Source organism: Lycorma delicatula, chromosome 1 (assembly GCF_047948215.1).
Source record: "Lycorma delicatula isolate Av1 chromosome 1, ASM4794821v1, whole genome shotgun sequence".
NCBI classification, from domain to species: Eukaryota; Metazoa; Arthropoda; class Insecta; order Hemiptera; family Fulgoridae; genus Lycorma; species Lycorma delicatula.
In genome coordinates this window covers 1,037,376-1,058,392 of record NC_134455.1, presented here as the reverse complement: position 1 = coordinate 1,058,392, position 21,017 = coordinate 1,037,376, and the positions used below count along the sequence as shown (strand labels likewise).

Below are 21,017 nucleotides of genomic sequence, written 5' to 3'. Positions count from 1 at the left end.
AAAAATTAACTTCTTTTTATTTTTTTTATTCTAATCCAAAAGGACAACATCTTCGTAGACTATTCTACACTCTCACATTGGCATTAAAAATTGCCCGTAATAATGTTTTCTCTATTTATTTACACACTAACTGATAAAACTCATCCTACCCTGTTTAAACAAGTCAAATCAAGTACGCACCAGGTTGGTTTAATGATGAACCTATCGCAAATCAGCTGGTTTCATAGTAGAGTTCTAAGATTCAGATCCTAGTAAAGGCTTTTATACAGATTTGAATACTAGAGTATGGATACTGGTGTTCTTTGGTAGTTTGGTTTCAATTAACCACACATCTCAGGAACGGTCAACCTGACACTATACAAGACTACACTTATTTATATTCATACATATCCTCTTAACATTATAGTGGTTCCAGAGGCTAAACAGAAAAAGAGTGAAATCAAGTGCATAAGTATGTTTTAAATGGTATTGATGTGTAAAAATTTAGTTCTAACATGACAATTTAATCTTTGGTGGTTTTGATTCTTCAGGACATCTGTATTAGATACGAGTCATTTTGCTCTTTCACAAAACAGAGCCACTCCCTCTACATAGTTCTTGTTTTCTGTTAGTCCAAAAACATATTACTTGTATTTGTTAACTAAACAAAGTAACATTGTGTTTTTCACAAAGCAACAAACTTTCTGCACTTTATCTGTTATTTTTAGATAAAAAATATCTTTCAAAATCTGTAAAATTGTATTAAAAATCAATACTCTACCCTATTTAATAGTTTGTATTGCTACTCATAAAAGTACAATACTATATCCGAAGATAAATACTTTAAATGTTTTTAAAAATTAATTAAAATACATTTAAGCTAATTTTACTTAAATTAAAAAAAAAGGTCAAAATAATACAATTCTAGATTGACTATAAATAAATGACTATTGATTACAATAGTCAACTAAAATCAATCATCAATCATCAATCATTCAAAAGAGGTATTTCACTATGATGAAAGTTAAAAAAATTCTAACTTACCTGGTCTAAGCTGGCTTTACTCTGGGTTAAGCTTCATCAGAGACTAATGCTAGGAGCATGATATTCTTGTATCATTGGATGACATTAAAATATTGTTTGCTCATAATGTACATTAAGTGTGTGTGTGATTTAAATTATGTTTGTTCATTTAAAATATTGCTTTATAAATATTTTAAAGTTCATGAACTTTGGTTCTTATACCAAACAAATTCTTGTTGTTGGGTATACAAAAAGAATTGTTATATACAAACATTGTTGAATTGTTTTATACAAGAACCAAACTGTTGTTGGTGTAAAATTTTCTTTTTTTTACATAAAGGATACAAACTTATATTTTAACAAGCACAACATCAACATTCTGAATAAACAATTTTAATTGCATGCACTCTTTGAAAACATCATAAACAATAAAAACACAAAAGCAAGAAAATAATAGAATGCATAGAAAAAGCATAGGTTGCCATAAAATTTGATATAAGTTATAATAACTTGTTTACTGAAAGTTTTCCAGCAAATCTTTACTGGAAAATACTTTGAATAATAGAATTATATCAGGTTATGTCTCATTATATTATAAAAAATCCATAATAAGCAGCGATTAAAAAAATATGAAGCTATTTTCCAAGTAGGTAATTTTTTGTTCAATAATCTTCTTTCAATCTTATATTTTCTTCTTATATATCTTCTTTCTGAAGTTATAAGGGGAAAACATGAGGTGGTACCAGTTCCTAGAACTACCACATCTATTTTCTCAACAAAATAAAGAATATTTGGGATTCAGTTCCTTTGGTGAAGGCTTGAGCATATAGCAAAAGATACAGATAAAATTTATAATCTTTTCTCTCTTTTATGGAGGTTTGATAGCACTTACAATCTCAAAAATAGAATCTGCAATATTCTGCAGATTCTATGGTGATAAAAATTGATAACTTAAAGGATGGAAACTCATTTAATATTATTATTGGTTGAAAAAAAATTTTAAATCTATGAAAAATGAGAAGTTGATTGATCATTTTAAAAATATACTGAATATGAAATTTACCACCCTGAAATTAATACTATTGAGCAACACTGAAGTACTCCAATCTCCAGCAGTATTAGGTTACAAATCTCCTACAAAAAACTTACTCATCTTTCCATACCCTTGATCATTCACTCCTGAATATTTACTATGAGGTTTGCATTCATCATTGCCCTGCCCCCATTTGTGGCTCTACCTGTAACTGATCAATCTGTCACCATGGTGTAACCGCAATTCCTATATTAACTTTCTGTCCTAAGAAATTAGACAAAAAACCATACAGTTGGGGTGTTATGAATGTCAGATCAGGCTTCCTAATCCAACTTTCAGTTAATCTTTTGTCTTTTAGGTTTGGCATTTGTTAAATTATACAAAATTTTTAAATAATATTTTTTTTTAAATGATAAACTGCTGTAAAAAGTAAAATTTTTAAATTATTTTTTCTCTTTTGAAGTTCTGAAAATCAAGAGATAGAAGGTGTTAATTGCTTTAAATTTTGCCCCAAAAGTCAAAATATAAAGAAAAATTGTAAAAGCATTCTTTCAGCTATGTCTTTTTCTAGTCTTATATTTTTTTTTACTAATTCTGATAAATCTTTCTTGGACTAATTAAAACTTTTATTAACATAATACAAACAATTTATACCATTATAAATTTTAATTCACTGAGAAAAAATAAGCATTTGTGGCATTAACATTCAGTTATATTATAATTATTGTTCATAACCAAACAAATTTAAGATTACGTATAGTTTAAATAATTTTATTAATTTAAATTCTACGACCAATAAGAACTATTATTATACACCACCCAGCATTGAAACACTCTTGCTTGAAGCTTTTGTTGAACCTTGCGAAGAGGATTCCTTGCACGGTGGATTTTCAGGACATTTTTTCTCAGCCTCTTTTTGAAATTCTCCATCTAATATTGATCTAACTACTTGCACACGACGAGCACTTACAGTTGGTTGAGGGTCTTTTAGATCTAAAAATTAAAATTAATGTATGTATATTAGTTGGCTTAGCAATAATAATTGTAGGCAAGTCGAAGAAGTGAGTATGATCAATAACTCTGAATAAAAAATTTACTTAGTGGTTTTAATCGAGTTGACTGCAAAAACACCCCAGAAATGGTCAAAATAAAATTGACAAGAAGCAAAAAACTAGTTTTTGTATAATTTTGAAATAAAAATAAACTGCAATAATTAAAATGATAAATCTTACTAGAAATATAATTTAATGACAAATTTGAAGTAAATAAACAAATTATACTCTTGTAATGGAAACTTCTCCCTAATGAACTGATACATTCTGCGTAAAACTTTTACTGAATAATTCTGATTTAAAATAATTGTAATAGAAGAGGAATAATATATAGTAGTGTCATTCTACATATTGAATATGATTTAATAAGGTTTTTTAAACCTTATTAATTTTACCATGGACTGAAACAATGTGCAATTTTAAGTTATTGTTAGCTAAACAATCTTATTAAATATATTGCTATTTGTGCCAATTTCAAGTTAAGGTCCTTGTAAAAGAAGGTAATGCATTGTGACTATTTTAGATTGATTTGTGTATTATATTTTGGATCACTGCCTTGATTTTTTTGTGGAGGCACTTGTAATCATTTTATTATGAAGTATATTTTACTGTGTTTTCTTTGAATTTTCTTCAGATATTGTTGAACAAGAAATTGAAGGATGCAATTTTATATTGCATTATTTTGAAAATTTTAGTAACTTAACATATTTGACCATTGTGCTAATTAAATTCAATATTAACTGAAAACTTAAAAACAGCGTAACCGATAAGTAAACTTAAAAAACTAACACCAACAATCAACTTTCAAAGGATCCCGTAGCATCAGTTGGCATACAGTTCTATAATTAGATCAATCAATAAAAAACAAAATTATTTCAGAAAAACTTAAATCATCACTATTATAAACCTAAAATTTATTATACTAAACACAAAAAACTCTGCACTGCCATTTACCCTAAAATACTTTTATTCTAGTAATGGTTGTGGAGTTATGTATCCGTCGTAAAATTTAGAGTTATAATTGTGATGATTTAAGTTTTTCTGAATTTTAAGTTTTTTTGATAATAAAATGATGTAATTATATAATTGTATACAAACTAATGATGGGGATCCCGTAATAGTCTATTATTGGTGTTAGTTTTTTAAGTTTTGGTGGTTAAGTTTTCAGTTATATTATTACATCTCCAACTACATTCTGTCACAGTTTCTTGCAAAAATGTATGTCATTTCATCACTAAATTGGAAAAATTCTTTAAACAAATTCCTATCAACAATAAATAATTTTATTAATTAAATTATTTTATTTGTACGAAACCGTGGTTTGAACATAAAAAAACATTAATACTTTTACTTTTTTGCTGTTTGTTTTCCAAAATTAAACTATTTAGTTTATATGTAGTAAAACTGAAAGATTATTATAATTTTAGCACTTTTTTCTACCAACAAGTAAATGTCTAGGTTGAAGAGCACTCTGAAAGAATTTGCAGGATGATTCTATGTTTAGAACTGCAGTCTACTCATAAATGTTTTGTAGATTTTAATATCTGTTCAGATTGACAACTCCAAACATGTATAGACATGGTTGCTCACACTGTGATCACAGTCCTTTAATAAAGAAATAAAATCTCTTATTAAAGATTTTTTTTTAATATATATATATATATATATACAATGGACTTACTAGTGAAATTTCAATTGCTAGGAAAAAAAATGTTATAAATAAGTAACTAGGGATATTCAGAAAACATTATGAAAAACCTATGCCCTAATACACCTTGAGATACTTCTTTTGGTACAGGACAGAATTTAAAGGATAAAAAGTATCAAGGGATGAAAAAGATTAAAAAATAAAGTATATTGAGGATATAACAAACACTTCAGGTTTTATTAATACAGAACAATTTACGGTTTAGTTTTCAAAACTGATCTAAAAGATTAAAATGCTGAACAGTTATGTAAAAATAATATAGTATAAATAAATATAGTTTTTAATACACAGTATTGAAAATTATTGTTACACAAGCACAAACCACTAACAAAATTGTTAACACTGATGTTGCAGCACTGGACTATTCTGTGATTGACCACTTTAGTATAAAATATATTATCTGGCAGATATTTTATGAACAGAATGTCACATAGTACAGGTACATTTTATGAGTAGAAATGGAGTATTAACACTTTGTATCGACACTAAAGTAGTATGCCTGCATAAGGCATCCATTATGTATTGAAACTCAGCATCAAATTAAACTTAAAAACATCTTTTTTTTAATAAAAATGTTATGATCTAAAAATACTTTTTGAATTATGCAATTCACTTCTGGCTAGAGTCCATGGTTACTGAAAAAAATTTAAACGATTACTTGCAGGTTTATAATAGTAGTAGATTAGTACAGAATAGAATGGTGTGGGGAAGTGCACTGAACCAAATAGTTATAAATATTAACTTCTTTTTATTATTTTTATGTTGTCTTTTTAATAAATTGAAGACTTGTTTGAAACATGTAAATATAATATGAAACTTTATAGTTTCATATAGTTTAGTTTATATGTAGTAAAACTGAAAGATTATTATAATTTTATTACTTATAAAAATATATGGTTATAAAAATATATAAGTTATAGTCTTAACTTCAAAATTACTTTTTTATAGTAAATATTTTATAAATTTCCTAACAAAGGTCTATGATTTGAAATTGTTCTAATTATGGTGTTTTCCCTTGAATAAAGATGGTGTCTAGGTAAATTCTGTAGCGGTTTCTTAATATTTATCTATGGAAATACACTGCTGATGTGTTGTATTATAATGTGTTATGTACCACCAAATTATTATTTTTATTTAACAACTGACAAAAGTCATTCAAACCAAAAATACTTTAATAAAATATACTTTTATTCTTTATTCTTAATTATTTCAAGAATTTATATTTTTCCCTGACTAAGAAGGGACCAAGTTGTTTGTGACAACAAAGGGTGATATTTAAAATATGAAAAAATGTTTTGATAAAAGGAGGTAACTTTTCTAAACATTTTTATGCAGGATCTCTACGTCCAGTTCCAATCTTAGGTTTAATCATCTTAATGTATTAATTTATCAGCATCACAAATTGTATCTAAATTAAAAAAAGCCTTCTAAAACATGAAAATGCAGTTCCAAGAAATAATTACGTAGCACAAATTATTAAAAAAGTAAGATCAATATACTTATTTAATTATTTTGATTTTTTCCAATGGAATAGAAAATTAGAACAAGATAGAACCTGAAAAAAATTTGTTTAATACACACTTAGTGGTGGCCGTGAAAGTATCCAGACCCTTTCCAATAAAGCAGTATTTGTTTCCGACAGCTGTCTATCCTCCCTTGATCCTTCAACTATAAGAATATTCTTTGGTCCACAACTCCTTCCATCTGGAGGTTTGTTTAACTGTTCTAACTGCTCAGAAAGTGAGCAGTCAAAACGTAATTTCTTGCATCCACTCATGCTAAGATTGAGCGGTTACCTGAAACATTTTATAAATGTTGTTACATCAATACACACATTCTAGAAATAAATTACTTTTTTATGTTAAGAAAGTGAAATGATCAACTGATGAAGTATGGAGGGGGTTATTTCTTAGCAACTGAATGTAGCTGAACATCAAGTTCATCTTTTTCTTAACAATAATTTGTCTTATGGTTAAAATTAATAAAAAAACTTTTACCTTTCACGAGTATGAAATCAAGTCTGTGTAAAATTATTTAATCATTTTGCAAATCTTATGAATAAGTTTGTACAGCAGGGCATATCTTCAAAGCTGACATGGCACCATTGCAAGACATGATTATCATGTTGCTGTTCTCACTAGTTAGTGCTTATTATCGTCATGCAGTTGCTACATAGGGCTGCTTGAAACAATCTTATTTTATTACCTTTTTCAATCCTTCCACTATTTCTATTTCACAGCTTTCTTCCATTCTTCTCCCTTCTGTATACAAACCTATACAAGATCATTAGAAGCGATGTAATCGGTGAAAGGAGCCAGTAAAACAAGCTTTCTTTGCCACACCATCAGTATGCTCATTACCTGAAATCCCAATATAGCTGGGGATCCAGCTGAAGCTCATAGTTTTTATTATGGTGGTTCATTTGTGAAATAACATGCCGAATCTCACAGACAGCAGAATGTCTGCAGTACACATCACTAATTGCCTGTAAGACATTCATGGAATCTAAACAGACAGTACATGTCAAAATGTTGGGTTAATTATATTTAAGACCTTATTAATAGCAAAGAACTAGGTGATGCTGGGGAGGCCAAACATGTATGTTCTGTTGCCAACCACAAAAGCACAACCCACAGCTTAAAGAGTAATATGGTTTTCTTTTTGAAGATTTAATAGAACATGGCAAACACTATATCAGTCAGATTAAAATGATCACTGTTCATCAATCTATTTTAGCAGGTTCTAATTAATACATCCTAGCCTAGCAAATCTAGTAAAGATTTGTTAACTGGGGCACAGTTAAAATGCGCACTATAATTTCAGGAATAAAGAATGCAGTTACCTATGGATTCCAACTAAATAAACCTATGATGAATATCCTGGAGGCCTCTGAATCTAAATGAATACAAACCAAAAGATTAAAAATATTTATAGATTTACGAATATATAATAGGCTAAAATTGTTTTGAACATGGTTTACATTTTACAAAGAGCACCTCAGAAAAAATATTATAGAAAATTTTTTTTTTTGGAAGCAAACTACCAAAACATATTCTAATTTTTGCTTCATATAATTCCATTTAATATTGAATCCTTTTCTTGCATCCCATTACTAATTTCTACTTTTTCAATCATAAATTATAATGATTACGGGCAGCACAAGATGGCGGGTTTGGCCGTTGCCTTAAGGTCGTGAATTTTAATCGTATAATAAGGAAGTATTGTAATCGCGAAAAATTTCGGTTTTTAGATTTCAAAGGAATATCCATTTTGACTAATTTCGGCGTAAGGTCTGCACGTATGTATGTATTTCGCATAACTTAAAAACGATTAGCCATAGAATTTTGAAATTTTGATTAGGACTGTTGTAACATCTAGTTATGCATCTCTCTTTTGATTGCAATCGACTGGACCAAAAAGTGCCCAAAAAAACCCAAAATAAATTTTAATTTTGAACATGTTCTTCAGTAATAAGCCCTCATTGAGAGCTTTTCAACGTTATATAGGTGGTACTTATTTTCATTGGTTCCAGAATTATAGCCCAATAAAACTTTAATTAATGAAATATTTGGATCTTACAAGGGGAAGGGCACATCGGTTCGAATGCCATTTCATTTCCTTTATTTTAATATAAATATGTTATTTAATTATTAACCTCTGATTGTAAAAAAAGTTTTACGATAAATAATTCAATTACAAACAAAAAAAATAAAAAAATATGTAATAAATATAAATATAGTAATATAATAAACGTATTAAGGAAGTCATGTGGTGTTCACATCAGGTTTTTTTTTTAATATACTCAATTGCATTGTCACGGGTAACATGATTTTACACTGTGCATTTTATTACCGTTAAGAGGTTTTACACGAAATGTTAAGACTGTTGAAAATTATCTTTTCAATTTATTGCCTACATTTTTTATGTTTACCAAAATTTACCATTTTATTTTCCCAGCAAACCTATTAAGATTTGTTTACTGGGGTACAGTTAAATACGCACTTTTAATAGTAATGTGCCATCAGATTTTTATTATTTCATTAATATAATTTTTTATTATTTACTTTTTTTTAACCATGTTATATCCTGGTTCTTTTTGTTCATTTTAAACTATATAGTCTATACATATACATGCTAAGACTTTAGTTGAAAAATTCTGAATTCTTAAAAAAACTTTGTTATCCACAAAAAAAGTTAAGCGTTAATCTAGATTATATAACTACTGATTTGAAATCAACCAAGAGAGAGAGAGAGTTCCATCGTTCAAATCCTAGAAAAGGCAGTTACGGATTTGAATACTTTATTCTGGAACCGGTTGTTCTTTGGTGGTTGGGTTTCAATTAACCACAAATCTCAGGAATGGCCGAACTGAGGCTGTACAAGATTACACTTCATTTACACTCATACATACCATCCTCTGAAGTACCTGACGTTAATTACCAGAGGCTAAACAGGAAAAAAGAGAGGTTGATTGACGACGAACAGTTTTCGTAGTTTGGTGCCTACACTTATAATAATTCTGCACATCCATTAGCACACATCAATAACGTATTAACACCGTATTTTCAGTAAAACTATTAACCATTAATAAAACCTTAAATAGTATATTTATAGGTTATATTAATCTGTATCGTTTAAGATCATGTAAATTCAACTTAAATGCAATCGTAATACTGTATATAAAAGCTAGTAACCGTTATTGGAAATAATATAGCATAGTACAAATCAAAATGACAGCGTTCAATTTGCTTTGTTTTAAATACACCGATTACAATATTTAGTTTAACTACTGTATTTATTGAGTAAAAATGTGTTGATGATGTCTCGCTTTCTTCGAATAAATTGAAGAATGTTACAAAACACAATACCAACAAGTATCATTGAGATTATCTCAGAACATAATATTACTAAGTGTAAATAATGATAAAAACGTTACATATTTTAATGTATAATAAAGAAATACGGGAAACTTAATACTGTACTAAATTAAATAAATTACTTACTGACAAAGTAACGCCAATGTAAATTTTTATAAAAATTAAAATATGCCAAGAAACTTAAACATTGTTTGGTTGTATTGTTGTGTTTACTAAAAAAATATATCAAAGAGATAAAAACATATGAATGTATTTCAGCGACCAAATGGAGAGACAAGATTTAAAATTAAAAAATTGAATTTATTTCAAAATAAAGTTTTATTTATTGCACTTTTTATTATTTAATTTTTTTCTAATATAAAAATTAATTCAAATGTCTCTTCGCCGATTCTTCATTAATTTATTTAAATATATATTGTTCTTTCATTAAGATGAATAATATATAAGTTTATAATTCTTCAACATCCCTGATGTCGAATCTATTTATTTATTTGTGTTGGCAACAAGCTGATAATTGTACATAAAAGTTACAAGCCTACTGAAATTTATATTTATTTAATTTAAATAAATAAATATTTTTTCACGTATTAAAATATAACGATAGTTTAAAATCGGTTATGTTTATTCCTTTACTACACATTATAAACTTCTAGTTACCTGTTTTTTAAATTTTATTGAAATTTTTTTTTGCGTTGATTTTAAGAGATCTCCTTTATATGTATTTCATTTTTGTTATTTACCTTTCTTTTTCCTGTTTAGCCTCCGGTAACTACCGTTTAGGTAATTCTTCAGAGGATGATATGTATGAGTGTAAATGAAGTGTAGTCTTGTACAATCTCAGTTCGACCATTCCTGAGATGTGTGGTTAATTGAAACCCAACCACCAAAGAACACTGGTATCCACGATCTAGTATTTAAATCCGTGTAAAAATAACTGGCTTTACTAGGACTTGAACGCTGTAACTCTCTCTTTTTGCTATTTACCTGCAGGTCTTAAAGTAAACGTCAAATGAAATTTTTTTTTAATGAAATTACTAACGCGGTTCCGTTGTAAGATTTTTCGAGACATCTTAAGTAGAAGAATTTTTTTAATAATATCAAGAGTTTTTTCATTTTTTCTTCAGAAATATTTTCTAGTATCGGTTTGTTGTAACGTAAAAATGTATGTAGCCTGATAAAAAGTGTTCGCTCGAAAGATTAAGACAATTAATTAGCTATAAGCATAGAGGAAAAGTCGTAATGCGAATTCCCTTACCCCAAGAACTATTAGCTTATATACGATAGTAGTTTCTCTGCATTCTTTTTTTTACTTGTATTAAAACGCAAATCATAATAGAAGAATATACACTTGGAAAAAGCCAGGCGATACTGCAAGGTATCAGATAGATTATATCATGGTTAAGCAAAGATTTAGAAATCAACTCGTTGACTGCAAAACTTACCCTGGAGCAGACATTGATAGCGACCATAATTTGGTGATAATGAAATGTAGATTGGGGTTTAAAAACCTGAAGAAAAGGTGTCAGATGAATCGGTGAAATTTAGAGAAGCTTGAGGAAGAGGAGGTAAAGAAGATTTTTGAGGAGGACATCGCAAGAGGTCTGAGTAAAAAAAGATAAGGTAGAAAATGTAGAAGAAGAATGGGAGAATGTTAAAAAGGAAATTCTTAAATCGGCAGAAGCAAACTTAGGCGGAATAAAGAGAACTGGTAGAAAACCTTGGGTTTCAGACGATATATTGCAGCTGATGGATGAACGTAGAAAATATAAGAATGCTAGTGATGAAGAAAGTAAAAGGAACTATCGGAAATTAAGAAATGCTATAAACAGGAAGTGCAAACTGGTGAAACAAGAGTGGATTAAAGAAAAGTGTTCAGAAGTGGAAAGAGAAATGAACATTGGTAAAATAGACGGAGCATACAGGAAAGTTAAGGAAAATTTTGGGGTACATAAATTAAAATCTAACAATGTGTTAAACAAAGATGGTACACCGATATATATTACAAAAGGTAAAGTCGATAGATGGGTGGAATATATTGAAGAGATATACGGAAGAAATGAATTAGAAAATGGTGTTATAGAGGAAGAAGAGGAAGTTGAGGAGGATGAAATGGGAGAAACAATACTGAGATCTGAATTTAAGAGAGCATTAAAAGATTTAAATGGCAGAAAGGCTCCTGGAATAGACGGAATACCTGTAGAATTACTGCGCAGTGCAGGTGAGGAAGCGATTGATAGATTATACAAACTGGTGTGTAATATTTATGAAAAAGGGGGATTTCCCCTTCAGACTTCAAAAAAAGTGTTATAGTCATGATACCAAAGAAAGCAGGGGCAGATAAATGTGAAGAATACACAACAATTAGTTTAACTAGTCATGCATCAAAAATCTTAACTAGAATTCTATACAGAAGAATTGAGAGGAGAGTGGAAGAAGTGTTAGGAGAAGACCAATTTGGTTTCAGGAAAAGTATAGGGAAGCAATTTTAGGCCTCAGATTAATAGTAGAAGGAAGATTAAAGAAAAACAAACCGACATACTTGGCGTTTATAGACCTAGAAAAGGCATTCGATAACGTAGACTGGAATAAAATGTTCAGCATTTAAAAAAAAATAGGGTTGAAATACAGAGATAGAAGAACAATTGCTAACATGTACAGGAACCAAACAGCAACAGTAACAATTGAAGAACATAAGAAAGAAGCCGTAATAAGAATGGGAGTCCGACAAGGATGTTCCCTATCTCCGTTACTTTTTAATCTTTACATGGATCTAGCAGTTAATGATGTTAAAGAACAATTTAGATTCGGAGTAACAGTACAAGGTGAAAAGATAAAGACGCTACGATTTGCCGATGATATAGTAATCCTAGCCGAGAGTAAAAAGGATTTAGAAGAAACAATGAACGGCATCGATGAAGTCCTACGCAAGAACTATCGCATGAAAATAAACAAGAAGAAAACAAAAGAAATGAAATGCAGTAGAAATAACAAAGATGGACCGCTGAATGTGAAAATAGGAGGAGAAAAGATTACGGATGTAGAAGAATTTTGTTATTTGGGAAGTAGAATTACTAAAGATGGACGAACCAGGAGCGATATAAAATGCCGAATAGCACAAGCGAAACGAGCCTTCAGTAAGAAATGTTTTGTTTACATCAAAAATTAATTTAAAGGCCAGGAAAAGATTTTTGAAACTATATGTTTGGAGTGTCGCTTTATATGGAAGTGAAACTTGGACGATCGGAGTATCTGAGAAGAAAAGATTAGAAGCTTTTGAAATACGGTGCTATAGGAGAATGTTAAAAATCAGACGGGTGGATAAAGTGACAAATGAAGAGGTATTGCGGCAAATAGATGAAGAAAGAAGCGTTTGGAAAAATATAGTTAAAAGAAGAGACAGACTTATAGGCCACATACTAAGGCATCCTGGAATAGTCGCTTTAATATTGGAAGGACAGGTAGAAGGAAAACATTGTGTAGGCAGGCCATGTTTGGAATATGTAAAACAAATTGTTAGGGATGTAGGATGTAGAGGGTATACCGAAATGTAACGACTAGCACTAGATAGGGAATCTTGGAGAGCTGCATTAAACCAGTCAAATCACTGAAGACAAAAAAAAAAATTAAAACGCTGGTTTTTCGCTTTTGTATTTCATAATTCATTCTAGCAATGATTTTTGTATGCTTGTCCACATTTTATATAAAAATAAAACTAATAAATGAAAATAAAGTTGTCTTTAATATAATATAACCGAATTCAAAATGATAATTTTACATAAAAATATGTAGAAATATATTTTTACTATTCTTTTTTAAATCTGACTTTTTGAAGTACTTGGCAAAATAAAGGGCTTTAATTTGATTATTTTTCTCTATACTTAACTCCGCTTAGATATGAGTTCGGCGGTATTATTTCGTAAAATTATTTAAAACAATATATCCTATTTGTAACTGACATTTGTAGCTGTATATAATTTTTCAATTATTCATTCCAGATATATTTACTTTGTTAAAAAAATAGTTTTACTTTAACTATAGTGAGCCAATTTATATAAGGTACAAATCTATAATCATTATTATATATATTTATTTTTTATCTTAATTGTACAATGCCCACCAGTCTTTAAAATTTCTAAATTTTCTTTTGGTTATTACGTGGTAATAATTCATTATGGTAACAGTAAATGGATTTTACATCTCTATGATTTACTTAATGAAAAAATAATACTATAGATATTAATTTACCTGCCTTCACTACTTTTAAAATCTAAATCCCTTAAGAAATAAATTATTAGATTTAATAAAGCTTCTCCTGGTCAACTTTTCATCGAAAACAAATTTATATTTAAGAAAGATTTATTACTGATACATTTAAAAATATTGTTTTGATATTCAAATTTTGCTGCAAATTAACTTTGCTTATAAAAATAACGTAAATTTAACAGCCTTATAAACGCCTGTTAAATTTTTAAACAATTAAAACGATAACTAAACCGTATGTAGAAAATGTACACTAACCTTTTTTTTTTCTTTTTGGCCTCGATCACCGTTAGAAAACCAGAGAATAGGATGAAATAACAATTTTGTAGTGAATGAAATTCCCAACCTGACTGAGATTTGAACTCTGGTCCTTCTGATGAAAGGCTGAGACACTACCATTCGCGCCATTAAAAAAATATAAAATCACTCTTTAAAAAAATAAATCAATGAAGTAATCTGTGTAGGATAAATATATGGTATTACCTCAGAATAATATTAATACGTGCACAATAGTGTAATAGTAGTAGTGACATTGAAAAGTTCTTCTAACATTACGCAACAACTGTGATACGTTACATCGCACGTACATGGCTCGTAGTTACAATCTTACTTTTTTTTTCAAGTTGTGCGGCTTAGATTTGTAGACTATTCTTCACGTACTTCGTAGTACGTAGTCCAGTGAACAGACCGGCCAATTAATACTACCTCGCTTCCCTTCCAATTATGGAAGGAAGGCGAGGTAGTATTAATTGGTAGTATTATTCCTTCCAATTCCTTCCTTATCAATCTTCCTTCCAATTGAATATTCAAAAACTCTCTAACAGGGAGCTAATAATGCGAAGACACTCCATGTTACTGGAAAATTGGCTGGTTTTCTTCAGCTTGAGCCTGACCAGTAATTACTAGAGCAATGTCATTTTTTGGTTCATTTAGTAATCTGTTGATAAGATATGGTAGAATTACATATATATGGAATTATATATAATAGTAATAAACTATTCCAATATATATGGAATTTCCATCAGACTTCAAAAAAAGTGTTATAGTTATGATACCAAAGAAAGCACGGGCAGATAAATGTGAAGAATACAGAACAATTAGTTTAACTAGTCATGCATCAAAAATCTTAACTAGAATTTTATACAGAAGAATTGAGAGGAGAGTGGAAGAAGTGTTAGGAGAAGACCGATTTGGTTTCAGGAAAAGTATAGGGACAAGGGAAGCAATTTTAGGCCTCAGATTAATAGTAGAAGGAAGATTAAAGAAAAACAAACCGACATACTTGGCGTTTATAGACCTAGAAAAGGCTTTCGATAACGTAGACTGGAATAAAATGTTCAGCATTTTAAAAAAATTAGGGTTCAAATACAGAGATAGAAGAACAATTGCTAACATGTACAGGAACCAAACAGCAACAATAACAATTGAAGAACATAAGAAAGAAGCCCTAATAAGAAAGGGAGTCCGACAAGGATGTTCCCTATCTCCGTTACTTTTTAATCTTTTCATGGAACTAGCAGTTAATGATGTTAAAGAACAATTTAGATTCGGAGTAACAGTACAAAATGAAAAGATAAAGATGCTACGATTTCCTGATGATATAGTAATTCTAGCCGAGAATAAAAAGGATTTAGAAGAAACAATGAACGGCATAGATGAAGTCCTACGCAAGAACTATCGCGTGAAAATAAACAAGAAGAAAACAAAAGTAATGAAATGTAGTAGAAATAACAAAGATGGACCGCTGAATGTGAAAATAGGAGGAGAAAAGATTATGGAGGTAGAAGAATTTTGTTATTTGGGAAGTAAAATTACTAAAGATGGACGAAGCAGGAGCGATATAAAATGCCGAATAGCACAAGCGAAACGAGCCTTCAGTAAGAAATATAATTTGTTTACATCAAAAATTAATTTAAATGTCAGGAAAAGATTTTTGAAAGTGTATGTTTGGAGTGTCGCTTTATATGGAAGTGAAACTTGGACGATCGGAGTATCTGAGAAGAAAAGATTAGAAGCTTTTGAAATGCGGTGCTATAGGAGAATGTTAAAAATCAGATGGGTGGATAAAGTGACAAATGAAGAGGTATTGCGGCAAATAGATGAAGAAAGAAGCATTTGGAAAAATATAGTTAAAAGAAGAGACAGACTTATAGGCCACATACTAAGGCATCCTGGAATAATCGCTTTAATATTGGAAGGACAGGTAGAAGGGAAAAATTGTGTAGGCAAGCCACGTTTGGAGTATGTAAAACAAATTGTTGGGGATGTAGGATGTAGAGGGTATACTGAAATGAAACGACTAGCACTAGATAGGGAATCTTGGAGAGCTGCATCAAACCAGTCAAATACTGAAGACAAAAAAAAAAAAAAAAAAGATATGGTACGATCGCCATAAATTCCTACCTAAAGTGTTACTCAAAATGTGAAATCGGTTATTTTACTTCACTCATCACATTATTGAATTTCACGCAATTTGGTAACTGTACAACGTTTAAATCACGGTTTGAGAAAATACTTCTGACTAGCGTCTCTCGTATCCCAGGCGATTTGCATGAATAACAGCTATAAGAAAGACCTAACAAATACTGTAAAGCAACAAAACGATGAACCCCTTTCTGTCGAGGAACAGTGCGATTCAGCATACACCGCTACGTGCTTCTTCTTTTTTCCTGTTTAGCCTCCGGTAACTACCGTTTAGATAATTCTTCAGAGGATGAATGAGGATGATATGTATGAGTGTAAATGAAGTGTAGTCTTGTACATTCTCAGTTCGACCGCTCCTGAGATGTGTGGTTAATTGAAACCCAACCGCCAAAGAACACCGGTATCCACGATCTAGTATTTAAATCCGTGTAAAAATAACTGGCTTTACTAGGACTTGAACGCTGTAACTCTCGACTTCCAAATCAGCTGATTTGGGAAGACGCGTTAACCGCTAGACCAACCCGGTGGGTACACGCTACGTGCTACTGTGATACACCGCTACGAATCAGTATGTAAATGTAATAATTGATTGAAACAAATAACGGTCAATTGTAACAAAGTTTAATTTTATAACGACCGTATCGTAAAACATAATTTATTATTAAGATCAGCTTTCTGAATCGTTTTCAAGTAAACTACATTATTCTAATTCTTACACGGAAACGGCTTATTCAATTTTTATGATTTTCTCACGTAAAATTTATTTACAATTTACACATAAAACTTCAAAAAAATAAAAACTCTCTGAATTCTTCCTTTTAAAACATTGTGTCATTGTCAATAAGTTTTAAGGGAATTTCATAAATTAGGTACGTTTATTTAAAATGATGTCAGCTCACTTTTTTTCACCTCTGCGAGAGGTAATCTTGTCTTAGTACATTACATAATACATTACACACAAATTATTTTCTTTCTTTCGTTACAATGACGAAAAATATTTTATCGCCCGCTATCGTGTTTAATAAAAATATTTTTTTATCAGCAGTCCAGGAAGGAATGGTGTTATCTAAGTAAACGATTGACATCAAACCATGATGTCATTGTTTCACAAACAACTGGGTTTATTGCATTTTTATTAGAAGTATTAATCACTGCATTATTTCAATAAAAATCATTTTTTTATTCTCCGAATTCTTTTACGTGCCATACTACATTAAGAGTCGATTTTTTTTTTGTCTTCAGTCATTTGACTGGTTTAATGCAGCTCTCCAAGATTCCCTATCTGGTGCTAGTCGTTTCATTTCAGTATACCCTATACATCCTACATCCCCAACAATTTGTTTTACATACTCCAAACGTGGCCTGCCTACACAATTTTTTCCTTCTACCTGTCCTTCCAATATTAAAGCGACTATTCTAGGATGCCTTAGTATGTTGGCTATAAGTCTGTCTCTTCTTTTAACTATATTAGCGACACTCCAAACATATACTTTCAAAAATCTTTTCCTGATATTTAAATTAATTTTTGATGTAAACAAATTATATTTCTTACTGAAGGCTCGTTTCGCTTGTGCTATTCGGCATTTTATATCACTCCTGCTTCGTCCATCTTTACTAATTCTACTTCCCAAATAACAAAATTCTTCTACCTCCGTAATCTTTTCTCCTCCTATTTTCAAATTCAGTGGTCCATCTTTGTTATTTCTCTTACATTTCATTACTTTTGTTTTGTTCTTGTTTATTTTCATGCGATAGTTCTTGCGTAGGACTTCATCGATGCCGTTCATTGTTTCTTCTAAATCCTTTTTACTCTCGGCTAGAATTACTATATCATCAGCTAATTGTAGCATCTTTATCTTTTCACCTTGTACTGTTACTCCGAATCTAAATTGTTCTTTAACATCATTAACTGCTTTATATTTTCACGTCGAATTTAAACAAATTTAAACCCGTATTTTACATAGAAATTTTTAAAAATTACTACTAACAAAATTTTCCAAATATGTATTTTCATTAAAAGATGTTTCTTTAATCACCTAAAATCCTTTCTCTATTTATTATATATTTTTGTTATATGCAATTAGGTACTAAAATTCCATTTGAGCAAGCTCCTTGATTAAGTGGATATAAGATGCTGTACTTTTTATATTTAACAAATTATTTAAGGTAATATAATTATACATCAGTGATATTTAAATGTAGTTTTTGCACAATGATTTTGTCTGTGCAAATGGGCTACTGTTAAGGTAGTCCCGCTTAAACCTGGTCCGGGGTCTTCGCCGGTAGCGACGGAGCTAACCCTTAAAAAGGTTCTGGACCCGCGGAAAGAAAGAATCCAAGTCTCCCGGGTCACGAAAACAAGGAAGCATGGCGTGATCTTGAAAGTTGTTAGTGAGCGGCAGGCGAACACACCGGGTTGGTCTAGTGGTTAACGCGTCTTCCCAAATCAGCTGATTTGGAAGCCGAGAGTTCCAGCGTTCAAGTACTAGTAAAGCCAGTTATTTTTACACGGATTTGAATACTAGATCGTGAATACCGGTGTTCTTTGGTGGTTGGGTTTCAATTAACTACACATCTCAGGAACGGTCGAACTGAGAATATAAAAGACTACACTTCATTACACTCGTATACATATCATCCTCATTCATCCTCTGAAGAATTATCTAAACGGTAGTTACCGAAGGCTAAACAGGAAAAAGAAAGAAAGTGAGCGGCAGGCGAAGCAGCTGCTGGAGGCCGACGTTCTGCAGAAGAACGGGCTAAAGGCTCAGTTGCTGGCCGAGCGGAGGCCGCAGATATTGGTATATGATATGCCAAGGGCAATAAGGGTAGAAGAGCCCAAAATCCTCAGGGCCGTGCACGGTCAAAATCCTACCTTCGATATGGCCGTCGAGGACTTCCTTAGAGAAACCAAGGTGGTTCGGCAGGTGAGGAAAAGGGAAGTCTTAAAGAGTCACTGGGTTTTAGAGACCTCGCCTAAAATCCGGCAGGGTGGACATCTGTTTTTCGGGTGGACCTCATCTAGGATTACCATACATATGGGTGGACCATATTGAAGCCGCCCGATGCTTCAAGAGTCAGGGCTTTGGTCACACCTCTCTCCGCTGCAGAGCGCAGTCGGAGATGTGTGGTCACTTGTGCTCTTCCGGGGCACGGGGCAGCCAATTTCCCTGCCAAGTGCGCCGCCTGTACCGTAGTGAAAGACAGCGATGCTGGGCAGCGAGTCGGGGGTAGGTGGTGTAGGGCGTACGAGATTGCTCGGGTGAGACCTGTAAAGAATACAGATTATGGCGACGCCTGAATTGGAGGAAGCCTTTGAGGACGGACTCCACCATGTCGAACGCTTGCGCCTGGGGCAGTTAAACCTGCATCATTTCCGGGCGGCCACCAATGAAGCCATAAGACTCATTGAGGAGTACAACCTCGAGATCCTCATGGTCCAGAAGCCGTACGCGGTCGGGGATAGGGTGTTCGGGTTCCGCGGGATTGATGTTATTCGTTCTCGTGGGGAACGGCCGCTCTCCGCGATCGTGGTTGGTTCAGATTCGTTGGATGTCTTCAGTATGCCCCATTAGTCTGATGAGCAATTCACCGTTGTGCGAATCATGAGGGGTACGGTCGATGTCGTACTGGTGTCGGGATACTTCCAGCTTGGATAGAGTATCGATGAGGTGCTGGCAAAGTTGGGCCGGATTCTGGACGGTCTCCCAGGCATCAGAGTGCTGGATGCTCTGGACGCTAACGCCAAGTCTCCCGCCTGGGGTTCACTACTCACTGACCCAGAGGCGCTGGTCTCGAACACTTCATTGAAGCCAGGAACTTCTACTTGATTAACGACGCAGAATAATCGCCAACTTCCTCTTCTGAACTGGGAGAAAATTATATCGACGTCACTTTGGTGACGGGCGACTTGCTATGAAGTACAAGTAGTTGAACTGTCTAGCCCGAGGCCAGTATGAGCGACCATAGGCTTATAACCTATGAGATCGTTTACGGAGGCGGTCTAAGAGCTCCAGGTTTGGGTCGCTATAACCTAAGGGGCCTGAATCAGGACAAGTGCGGCGCGAGTGCGGAGCTGCCTTGAGGGGTTGCGCGCCTAGTTGTGGAAAAATTCGTTACCATGGGAAGCCCGCAGGGTTCCGTTCTCGATCCCCTGCTGTGGAACCTGGTATTCGCATGGTGCATAGGGAGGAGGTGGAATTCATGGCTGAACAATTCAGCCGGGCCATCAAGACTGGCTGCGATTGGGTCCAACGACGGCCTTGGCCAATGGACTGACCCTTAGGTAGTGGCCAGTCCGCTGATTGGAGAGTGCCTGGAGCAGTCTGTTAAACGCAGGCGGAAACCCGGGAAAAATAAGTGGACCTCTGACCTCAGCGTGCTGCGTGCCAGAGTTAGGTCCGCTAGGAGAAGATACCTGCGTCGCCCCATAACAGGGATTATCGTTGATGACGTGCGCACTGAGGGTCTGCGGATCTACCGGCGCGCCCGTAATGAGTATGTTCGTGCCATCAAGGAAGCCAGTCTCAAGTTATGGCAAGACTCCAACGCGAGTTGCAGCGCAACCCCTGGCAGCTCGCAAAATCATGTCACCGGCCAAAGCCATTGCACGTGTTGTCCAGTGTTCGATACGGGTTTGGTGGTCGTGACCACACTTTAAC

General features: G+C 32.6%; 1 protein-coding gene across 1 annotated transcript; it reads right to left on the bottom strand.

The window, feature by feature from the left end:
• Positions 1 to 2,693: 2,693 nt before the first annotated feature.
• Positions 2,694 to 14,464, bottom strand: LOC142318022 (uncharacterized). The gene is made up of 3 exons (XM_075354554.1): positions 14,191 to 14,464; positions 6,377 to 6,591; positions 2,694 to 3,028 (listed from the first exon to the last, which is right to left on the bottom strand). The coding sequence occupies exons 2-3, from the start codon at positions 6,570 to 6,572 to the stop codon at positions 2,844 to 2,846; spliced, it is 381 nt and encodes a 126-aa protein (XP_075210669.1). The 5' UTR covers positions 6,573 to 6,591; positions 14,191 to 14,464; the 3' UTR covers positions 2,694 to 2,843.
• Positions 14,465 to 21,017: the final 6,553 nt, after the last annotated feature.

Coding starts and splice junctions, on each gene's coding strand:
- LOC142318022 (XM_075354554.1), bottom strand. CDS start 6,572: ATGAGTGGATGCAAGAAATTACGTTTTGACTGCTCACTTTCTGAGCAG. Junction 3,029..6,376: donor ACTTTCACGGCCACCACTAA/GTGTGTATTAAA, acceptor TTTAATTTTTAG/ATCTAAAAGACCCTCAACCA.